Here is an 11,430-nt window from a genome sequence, read left to right on the forward strand (position 1 = left end):
TCAGGTCCCTCCAGCAGTGTTCTGTGAGATTTGGGTGAGAGATGTGGAGTATGTGAATAATCCTTGTGTTGCTTTGGCTGCTTATGCTGCTTCCTGTCACAAATTCAACATCTGTATGGAATGGAGGAGCTCTGATTTCTGCCGTGAGTAGTTACCAATGCTTATCAATATAGCTTTGAGAAATGGTTTCCACTGCTGTATTTGGTGTTAAAGTGCTATTTATTGGTGTTATGTGTGGGTGTGTATTTTACGGTAATGCTAGCATGTTTTTCTGTGTAGCATTCATGTGCCCAGAAAATCTGCGGTACCAAGCATGTCTGCCCACCTGCACTGCCCCATCCTGCCCAAACCAAGAGTTTGAGTTTGTCCCAGAGCAATGCACGGGCCTTTCAGAGGGCTGTGTATGCCCAGAGGGAACTCTATTGCATCGGCCCTATTCTGCCCTATGCATTCCACCCAGCAAGTGTGGTATGCTCCTTCTCTTTCTCTTCTACTGTATCTGTTTAAAGGAGTTGTTCACTTTTAAAAAAGACTTTTGCTGATAATTTACTCACCCCCATGTCATCCAAGATGTCCATGTCTTTCTTTCTTCAGTCGAAAAAAAATTAAGTTTTTTGAGGAAAACATTCCAGGATTTTTTTTTTCCATATAATGCACTTCACTGGTAACCAAACGGTTCAAGGTCCTAAAGAAAGTTTCAGTGCAAACTGCAAACTGTTCAAATGGCTTTAAATGATTCCAGAAGATGAATAAGGGTCTTATCAAGCGAAACTCTCAAACTCGTTCATCCAAATGAACGAATCTTTTTCCAAGTAAATTCGTTCACTTTATTCGTTGAATGAACCAAATGACTTGAAAAAAGATTCATTCATTTTGATGAATGGGTTCGAACAGGAGAGTGACGAACGTGCATCACAGAATAGAGCAAGGCGAGCATTTGAGCTTATAAAACTTAAACGTTGTTTTTTTTTTTTTTAATTACCCATCGTTTCGCTTGATGAGACCCTTATTCATCGTCTGGAATCATTTAAAGAACTTTGGTGCCCAGTAACCCGTTTGGTGCCCAGTAAAGTGCATTATATGGAGAAAAATCCTGGAATGTTTTCATCAAAACAATTCTTTTCAACTGAAGAAAGAATGACATGGATATCTTTGATGACATGAGGGTGAGTAAATTATCAGCAAAAGTTTTTTTTAAAAGTGAACTACTCCTTTAAGTGCATTTAATTGTTAATAATTTGTGTTATAATATTTGTTTGCAGCATGTACTGATAGTTTTGGAATCCCACGTGCACTTGGGGAGGTGTGGAAAGCTTCCCTTGATGGCTGCTGCATGTATAAGTGTGAGAACGACAGCATAGTGCCGGTGGAGTATAACTGCAGTAACATCCCTCAGCCAGTATGTTCGCGTACAGGAGAGATTACCATCAACCTTGCAGATGACAGCAGCTGCTGCCCTCACAAAGCCTGTGGTCTGTTATACAATTATTTCACATGAATTATTTCACTATAAAAGGGATGGGCAGAATTATGGTATATTCCAATGCATTCTCATCCTTTAGCGTCATATAGAACGGTATATGACAAAATGGCGCTATACTACGCACATGGCACCCGTTAACATTAATATAACACGCGCTGTGATGGGTAGGTTTAAGTGTGGGGTAGTCTCATGTTATGCTAAAGGATTTATGACGCCTTGGGTTCGCGTGTTATATTAACGATAAAGGGTGCCATGTGCGTAGTATTGCGCCGTTTTGTCATGTAGCGTTCTATGTGACGCTAAAGAATGAGAACGGGCTGTGTATTCTATATACTTTGTACATACATCCTGTTAAAATAAGACAATGCCTCGTTCATACTAGATTTCCCACAAAAAGAACATCCTAATGGGACTTCTAAAACTTTTTTGAAGTTGAATTTCCAGCCAAATAACTATCATAACACAAGATTTTCAAACTGCCCAAAACAATTTGCCATTGTACATGTTAATGTATGTAATGTATTTGTATTATTTTACTATTATTTAATAAGTTCAGATGCTTTATGAGGTTGTTTAATTCGTGCTTAATTGTTTTGTGACAGTTTGTAATCAGAGCATGTGTGAAGCAGCTCCTACGGACTGCAAATATGGGGAGAAGCTGGTGTCATATCATAGGCAGGACTCCTGCTGTCCAGAATACTTATGTGGTGAGTTTGGACATATTTTGTTGTGTATTTGGGTCTCTGTGTTCTTGTGCCTGTGTATGAGTCCTGTTTTTTTATTGTCTTTTTTTTAGAGTGCGATCCAGATCAATGTGTCTTGGACATTCCCGTTTGTCGTGAGGATCAGACATTGATCGCCACTCGCGCAGAAGGCAGCTGCTGTTTGGCACACATCTGCAGTAAGCCATCACCATTAATGTTAAAATCATGTCATTCCATTTCCACAATTCCATCGTACAATATATATTTACATTCCACTCCTTTAGAAGTCTTCCAGCCTAACATTTGACAGGCAAGTAATGTATTTAAAATTTAAAGTGATTTTTTTTAATTGTCTTTATTATTGTGTTAGTCTGTGACAAATGTTCTGAGGCAGCTCCAGTGTGTAAAGATGGAGAACTGCTGATTGTGGACACAAACAGCACAGAGCACTGCTGTCCGGTTTATCACTGCTGTGAGTACAAACACATGATTAAACATACAGACATTTACATTTGACTTTCTCTGTGGTAAATTCAGCCAACAAATGCACAAGCTCCACAAAACAAAATAAGGAATGCCTTCAAAGCGCCACATTAACTGAAACGGTGAAGTGTTATTGTAACTATGTTGTATGTTTATGTATCCAGTGTGTGAGACCTCTCAATGCTTAGACATCACATGTCCAGTTGGCATGGCAGTAGTTTCCACAAGGATTCAAGAACAGTGTTGTCCATCTCAGACATGTGGTAGGTCCACCAAATCAATAACAATGTGGTTGAGCAGTATTTGCATTAGTGTCTTTGTTCATGTATATCAGTGTGAGAGTGCATCAGTACGTGTGTTGCTTGTCAGTGTCTGTTAAAAATGTGTGTGTGTTTCTGAAAAGACTAAAGCTCCCCTCTCTCTTAGAATGTGCATGTGAGAAAATCCTTCGTCCTAAATGTTCTCTGGTGAGTCCAGAAATTAATATATCCATATAATATATCCATTACTTTATTTGTTTTTGATCAGGCTTTTGTTTGACCGTTCGTATCTGATATCAGGTGTATTGTGTTGTAGGGGGAAAGTATGCAGTTAGACAGAACGTTTCTGTCTGATCCAGAAAACCGATGTGCCTGCAAAAGATTTGCGTGTGGTGAGAGCACACTTCTGTCTAAAATACTCTGAAAATAAAATATAAATAAATAACAAAATATTTTTGTATGTGTCCTTTTCTCTGTGTAATTATAGTGAGAGAGGCAGTGTGTGTGGATGGGGAACGAGGAGTGATGCGGCCGGGACAGACACTGGTAGAGCATCGTGATCAGGGTGTGTGTTACACCACACAGTGCACACACACACTGGACTCTGCCACAGGTTTCTATGTCCTCAAAGCCTCTGGGACTAACTGCACTGCACGCTGCCAGCCTGTGAGTATTTTAAATGCACAAAGACACGCACACCAGCCAAACTCAAAATACCTCCTAACTGTGGTATGTGTTTAACAGTACCAGCTGTACATCCCTCCTAAAGACCCCAGCAGCTGCTGTGGTGTGTGTAAGAACATTTCTTGCCTGCTCCAGAGTGAAAATGGATCTGTAACTATGTACAAGGTGATGTTTTTTTTAATGTTTTTAAAATAAGTTTCTCATGCCTAATAATGCTGCATTTATTTGATCAAAAATACATACAGTAATATTACAATTTACAAGAACTTATTTTTTAAAATATATTGGTAACACTTTAAAATAATGGTCAGTAGTTAACAAGTAGCTATGCAGGAAGTAATAGGTAGTACTGCATTAACACCGAACTTAATACTATTAACTAACATGGAAGCAATATTAACTAATCATTAAGTAATAGGTAATTTAGTACAAAGGTAGTTCCTTGGTAGGTATTTGATTGTTACTAAAGAAATATATCCTCATTGAGAACTACTTGTGAACTAAGAAATAATAACCAGTTAATTACTAATCACAAAAGTAACATGTCTAAAAAGTGAACAATTGTGGGGGTTTTACTCTTAACATGGTCATAACATTTCAGAAGCATGTGCCTCAAATGGGTTCTTTGTGGAAACCAGTTTATGAAGTTTATACATCCCCCCAAATACATTAGCTAGGTTGAGATTGTGACCACTCTTGCCAGGATGGACGCATGTTCTCTGTTTATTTAAAACTTAAACATAAAATAATCCTAATAAAGACAGTTTTTAAAAATAAACCTTAAATAATTAGGAAGTGATGCTGACACTCTCATGATTGGATTAGTTCACTATAATGAGCTCTATTGAATGTCAGTCACATATATCTCAGACTCCAAAGACCTATAACTTTATGTTACAGTAGCTGTCTGAGGAGGACTTCTCTTTAGGACATGAATATGAACATTGATGTTCACTTGTCAAAAACAATTAGCATCTTTAATGAAGAAATTGGCTGCATTTGTGTTACAATAAGCGCAAAAACACATCTTCCAGATTACAGTGTTTGTTAGAATATTAGTGCCTCACAGAACCTGTACAGTATGTGTCAAATATAAAATTAAATTACTTGAATCATTTGTGAAAAACATGTTAACTCCTCAATAACTACTTAAGCGTTACCTTGTCATCCCGCAGGAACTACTAGTGATGTGGCCCATTATTTTAAAGTGAAAAACATGTTAACTCCTAACTAACTACAAGCGTTACCTTGTCATCCCGCAATGTTCACACAAGGTAACGCTTGTAGTTAGTTAGGAGTTAACATGTTTTTCACTTTAAAATAATGGGCCACATCACTAGTAGTTCCTGCGGGATGACAAGGTAACTCCTAACTAACTACAAGTGTTACCTTGTCATCCCGCAATGTTTACACAAGGTAACGCTTGTAGTTACTTAGGAGTTAACATGTTTTTCACTTTAAAATAATGGGCCACATCACTAGTAGTTCCTGCGGGATGACAAGGTAACGCTTAAGTAGTTATTGAGGAGTTAACATGTTTTTCACAAATGATACAAGTTATTTAATTTTATATTTGACACATACTGTACAGGTTCTGTGAGGCACTAATATTCTAACAAACACTGTAATCTGGTAGATGTGGTTTTGCGCTTATCGTAACATAAATGCAGCCAATTTCTTCATTAAAGATACAAATTGTTTTTGACAAGTGAACATCAATATTTATATTCATGTGCTAAAGAGAAGTCCTCCTCAGGCAGCTACTGTAACATAAAGTTATAGGTCTTTGGAGTCTGAGATATATGTGACTGACATTCAATAGAGCTCATTATAGTGAACTAATCCAATCATGAGAGTGTCAGCATCACTTCCTAATTATTTAAGATTTATTTTTAAAAACTGTCTTTATTAGGATTATTTTATGTTTAAGTTTTAAATAAACAGAGAACATGCGTCCATCCTGGCAAGAGTGGTCACAATCTCAACCTAGCTAATGTATTTGGGGGGATGTATAAACTTCATAAACTGGTTTCCACAAAGAACCCATTTGAGGCACATGCTTCTGAAATGTTATGACCATGTTAAGAGTATAAAACCCCCACAATTGTTCACTTTTTAGACATGTTACTTTTGTGATTAGTAATTAATTAGTTATTATTTCTTAGTTCACAAGTAGTTCTCAGTGAGGATATATTTCTTTAGTAACAATCAAATACCTACCAAGGAACTACCTTTGTACTAAATTACCTATTACTTAATGCTTAGTTAATATTGCTTCCATATTAGTTAATAGTATTAAGCTCGGTGTTAATGCAGTACTACCTATTACTTCCTGCATAGCTACTTGTTAACTACTGACCATTATTTTAAAGTGTTACCAATATATTTTAACATAATTGAACATCAATAATGATTACGGTAATAATAATGGAGCACCAAATCAGCATAAGAAAGATTTCTAAAGGGTCATGTGGAGTAATGGCTGTGATGTGAACGTATTCTCTGTGTTCTCCTCTCCAGCCAGGGCGCAGTTGGGTATCTGACTGTATACGCTACGACTGTACAGACACCCTGTCAGGACCTGTGCTCATCTCACACCCCTACAGCTGCCCCCCCTTCAACGAAACCGAGTGCATGAAGGTGATTTCTCTCTCTTAATAAACATGAACCCAAATAATACATGAAGTACAGCTATGACAAATACAAACACTTGTTGTAACACTTTATTTTGATGGTCCCTTTTGAACATTCTGTTAACTTTAAGTAACTTACATGTCAACTAACTCTCATTAGAGTAGTAGTTCATTGTTTGCTTAATATCTGCTAACTCTTTATTGTGACGGTCCTCCAGCATTCTACTGACCTTCCAGTATGCGCCAGAGAAACAAGTGCGCAGCCATCTTTAGAATATTGTCTTTGAACATTTGTTTTAGTGGTGGCTCTGTGTGTTCTAAGGCATCGCTCTTGAAGAGTTATTAGCTGGTGAAGTGGATTTGCTTATTGTATTGAAAGTTATCACAATCATTGTAATGTTTAAAGTAGATGTCTTAATATATGTTAGTAGACCGGGAAGATTTGAAAACGGGCAGTTCATTCATAAATACATAAGATCGCTGTGGAAACACAAACCAGAAGACAAAACACAACAAGCGCAGCGCTGAAAAGGGGCGGAGCTACATAAATAACTTTAGCAACTACATGTCAACTTCTAATCCTAACCGTTCCAGTCTACTAACAGTCTACTATTACTCTAATGAGAGTTAGTAGACATGTAGGTACAAAAATGACAACAGAAAGTGTCCCTGAAAATAAAGTGAAACCAAATATGTAAGTGACAGAGGTGAAATGTACTACACGGACTTAGAACTTATACATATACAGTGGTTACACGGCGGTTCCATACTTTGACTGACTTCTTCCATTGTGCTAAAAGATATACAACATGTCAATATGCAAAATGTGTCTAGCAAATAATGGTCCCTTTTGTTTGACCCTGGCTAAATTTTTCAGTGTTCATCTTGTCTTAGATTGGGGGCACCGTTGTGAGTTACATGGATGGGTGCTGCAAGACATGTGAGTACAGAGGTCACATTATTTCGTTCATCTCTACTCTTATTTTAACAAGAAACACGGGAAACAATTTAAAAGCTACATCTGTTTCTTTCTCAAGACATTTGCACTCAGTATGTTCCGAATGAAAACAACAGTGCCACGGCTACACTCATGTATCACCATTCATGTTCTCTATTGATATGACACAGTGCTTTTGTTCTGCACCAGCAAGGTAAAGGGCAAAATTCATAAACCTAAACATATCAGTATTAGAAAGGTGTCACTTCCGAGAATTCACTTGAACATTGTGTAGAAGCACTGACATGCACACAACAGCAAAACGTTAATTTCTTGCATCAGTGTAACGTTCTGTAACAATCTCTCCAGGCGCTGCAAACTCCCTGTTCCCCTTCTCTGTTATCCCTTTGAAACCCACAGTTAGCACAAACTGTGAACAAGGTACCTGATACTAACATCAGACCTCAAGGCTCGCCATCACCATTGTTGAATTCCAACAATGTACTCCCCCTTTTCAAACAATACAGGACCCTCAACAGATTTGAACATAACTGCTCATTGAAGGCATTTATACTTCTAGTTACTTTTCTCCCATATGTTTCTTGGAAGCAGCTAAATCTTTCCCCATTTTGCTCTGTCGGGCAGTGCATTGTTGATTGCCAACAATGTACTGTTGGTAGTGGCCAGTTAGAGAGTTTCTGTAGCTCTGCATGATTCGGAGTTCTTAGGCTGTAGCCTCTAATCATATAGTATGTGTAGTTTGTGGTAATGGGGTGTTTAGTAATGTTTTGAGTGATGTGGCAACAGCAGCAATACAAAGCACTTTTTACATACAGTTTTGCCACCTTTTTTTGCCACATTACTTAAACCATTACAGCTTCTTCTCACTACTGATCTATACTTTTTACTGGAAAATCAAGTATCGGGGCTCATTTGAATCTTTTTTTTTTTCCTTTTTTGCTTTTGAGGTGGTGGAAAAGCATTGATCTTGAGTACAAGCAAATTCATGTGATCTTAATATTTTCAGTAGATGAGTAGTTTTATAGTGATTATTTATCAGCTAAGTGGGGAAAGAATTGTATTTCCACTGTCAGGTATACAAGTTACAGTCTTGCAAAGATAAAGCCTTTAAACTTGTAGGATGTAAATTTTTATTTATTATAGAATCTACCAAAAATATTGTTTATTCTCTATAGTATACATTTTTATTGAATTGGAAAATGAATGTAATCATCCTGCTGTTAGCTGTGGTCTTGGACCAGATTAAAATAATAGCTTTATATGTACGTACCGATGCCATCTGCCATTAGAATTTATCTTAAAGGAGTCGTTCACTTTTGAAAAAAAAACATCTGCTGATAATTTACTCACCCCCATGTCATCGAAGATATCCGTGTTATTCTTTCTTCAGTCGAAAAGAAATGAAGGTTTTTGATTAAAACATTCCAGGATTTTCTCCATATAATGCACTTCACTGGTAACCAAACGGTTCAAGGTCCAAAAGACAGTTTTAGTACAAATCTTTTCCCGAGTCAATTTGTTCATTTTGATGAACGAGTTCGAACAGGAGAGTCACAAACGTGCGTCACAGAACAGAGCAAGGCGACCATTTGAGCTTATAAAACTTAAACTTTGCTATTTTTTTTAAATGAGCGATCGTTTCGCTTGATAAGACCCTTATTCACCGTCTGGAGTCGTTTAAAGCCCTTTGAACAGTTTGCAGTTTGCACTGAAAGTGTCTTTTGGACCTTGAACCGTTTGGTTGCCAGTTAAGTGCATTATATGGAGAAAAATCCTGGAATGTTTTTATCAAAACCTTCATTTCTTTTCGACTGAAGAAAGAATATTATCTTTTAATATTATCTATTTACTTTATAACCTGAGTCAAATCCGTCCAGCAATGTCGCTTGAAGTGGTATCCCAGCAGTTTTCCTGAGAAATACAGTTTTCAATAACTTTTCGCCACCCAAACTGATGGTAAGCAGTAAGCACATTATCTTAGCAGCAGGAAATCAAGCATGTAACAAACAATTAAAAGAGAATCTACCAGAAATGCATTTTTTTTTTAAATGCTTGCATAGGGAGGTTAGAAGTTATTTTTCATTAAATGAATTAGAACTTCTACACGGGATGAAAAACGTAATTTATTGACTCCTCATGCTGTAGGTAAAGAGGATGGGAAATCATGTCAGAAAGTCACGGTGAGGATGACGATTAGAAAGAATGATTGCCGTAGCAACAGACCGGTGAGTTCATTTCCGAATGTACCTCTTATAATTTGTCTCTAGTTTGGCTGTAAAAGGGCTCACATTTTGTCTGTCATGTTCACAGGTCAACATAGTGTCATGTGATGGGAAGTGTCCGTCTGCGAGTATTTATAACTACAACATCAACACGTATGCACGCTTTTGTAAGTGCTGCAGAGAGATGGGACTGCAGCGGCGTTCAGTCCAACTCTACTGCAGTGGAAACTCCACGTGGGTCAGTTACACCATACAGGAACCTACCGACTGTTCCTGTCAGTGGTCATAAACCCCAAACCATAATAACAGAAAGTGTTACTTATCATTCAACTTGAACATTAAGATCTAGTGTTGTAAAGTGTCTTTTTTTTCTCAGAATATATCATTCGTTCTATCAAAATTTCTCAAATGTTTCAGAAAATGGTATAAACTGCATGGCTGCATGTTTGAAATGTAAGTAATATGAAAGCACGCGAATCAGTAACAGTAATGATACTAGCTTTGTGCTCCTGTTCTGTATATATGGAATTCTACAACAGAGAACGCTAAAATAAAGTTTTAATATTTGTATTTAGATGCTTTTCTACAGGTAATGTTACTTAATGATCTGAATATAATGTGATTTGAAGTTATATAACAATCACATGTTTATTGAATAATTGACCTTATGCTGTATTTTGAGCACTTTATTTATTTATTACCATATAAGAACAATTGCTTCACTCAAAATACAAGATTTTTTACACATGATTTATGATTTATGAAGCACTTCAGCTGATGCAAAATACATTTTTATCTTCGTGATCTGATATGAATTATTGCGAATTCAACATCAATTAGTTTTCTACACTATGGCACATTTTAAGAACAGCTTTAGATTTTTTTTTGTGTGTGTGTGAAATACTTAGTACTGACTTTAAACTGAATATGTGAAGTTCCTGTTTTTATATCTGTGTCCACAGTATTGCAATGTTGCATCTATAAAATGCAAACGGACGGTCATAATGAATACCTCTGTATAGACTCAATGAATTATTTTATGGAGTGAGTCCTCTTTAGGCTCTTGGTTTAACATTGTACCTGCTGAAGAATTGCAACATTCATAATATGCTTAGTTTTTTGTACCATACTATATGTATATTTACATTTTCAATAAAAATCTTTAGAAAATGGGTTCATTCTTGTGGAGGAACTGCAGTGCTAGTAGGTATTTAGTCTTCTAATGCCTCTTTGCAGCCAATATTCTTTTCTGGAAGGTTATTATGGCCGTATATTTTTTTCTTGTCTACTGGCCTTCATGTGGTGGCATTTCAGCCAATCACTGTTGTCATGACATTATTTTCCAAGCTTCATCATAACCCATGGTGTGTATATATATATGACTCATTTAACTCTGTACTAGGATATTTATTAACACTTTACAACAAGGTTTTGAAACTAATTTTGTTAATGAACTAAGAATGAACAATACGTCTACAGCATTTATTAATCTGAGTTACTGTTAATTTCAGCATTTCCTAATACAATGTTAAAATCAAAATTAGTATTTGTTAACATTAATGTACTGTGAACTGACATGAACAAATAATGAACAACTGTATTTTTATTAACTAACATTAACAAAGATTAATAAATACTGTAACAATATTGTTCATTGTTAGTTCATGTTAGTTAATACATTACTGTCATTATTTATAATTTCAATGTTTGACTACTGTTGACTAATGTAAAATAACATCAGATATATCACCTGGTTTTTTTTTTAAGATTTCTCATTAAATCATCTTTTGGGGGCAAGTGACATCAGAAATCATACTGGTTACTATCAATCCGCAAATATGAAAATGTATGGAAATACAGAACAGTCAGCTGTTCGTTTGCCATAGAAATGGTTTGAACATGTCAACTAAGTCAGAAGGCTTAGAAGATTCATATTCAGTTTGATTCAATGATTCAGCATCAGAGTTTCTCAGTATAATGGACACACAATAAATTCTAGTATA

The 11,430-nt window shown here is 36.4% G+C and overlaps 1 protein-coding gene across 1 annotated transcript in view; it reads left to right on the top strand.

Annotated features, from left to right (window-relative positions):
- Positions 1-10,601, top strand: part of otog (otogelin) — a 45,535-nt gene extending 34,934 nt beyond the window's left edge. Inside the window, exons 42-57 of the mRNA XM_039688616.2 lie at positions 5-143; positions 280-468; positions 1,263-1,472; positions 2,086-2,190; positions 2,280-2,384; positions 2,558-2,659; positions 2,835-2,933; positions 3,097-3,137; positions 3,247-3,322; positions 3,418-3,596; positions 3,675-3,779; positions 6,135-6,254; positions 7,142-7,187; positions 7,554-7,625; positions 9,351-9,430; positions 9,516-10,601. Of these exons, the coding sequence (XP_039544550.2) occupies positions 5-143; positions 280-468; positions 1,263-1,472; positions 2,086-2,190; positions 2,280-2,384; positions 2,558-2,659; positions 2,835-2,933; positions 3,097-3,137; positions 3,247-3,322; positions 3,418-3,596; positions 3,675-3,779; positions 6,135-6,254; positions 7,142-7,187; positions 7,554-7,625; positions 9,351-9,430; positions 9,516-9,716 (1,869 nt within the window). The 3' untranslated portion in view covers positions 9,717-10,601. The remainder of the gene's footprint in view (positions 1-4; positions 144-279; positions 469-1,262; positions 1,473-2,085; positions 2,191-2,279; positions 2,385-2,557; positions 2,660-2,834; positions 2,934-3,096; positions 3,138-3,246; positions 3,323-3,417; positions 3,597-3,674; positions 3,780-6,134; positions 6,255-7,141; positions 7,188-7,553; positions 7,626-9,350; positions 9,431-9,515) is intronic.
- The last annotated feature ends 829 nt before the right edge of the window (positions 10,602-11,430 follow it).

Source organism: Pimephales promelas, chromosome 1 (genome assembly GCF_988280905.1).
Source record: "Pimephales promelas chromosome 1, fPimPro1.hap1.1, whole genome shotgun sequence".
NCBI classification, from domain to species: Eukaryota; Metazoa; Chordata; class Actinopteri; order Cypriniformes; family Leuciscidae; genus Pimephales; species Pimephales promelas.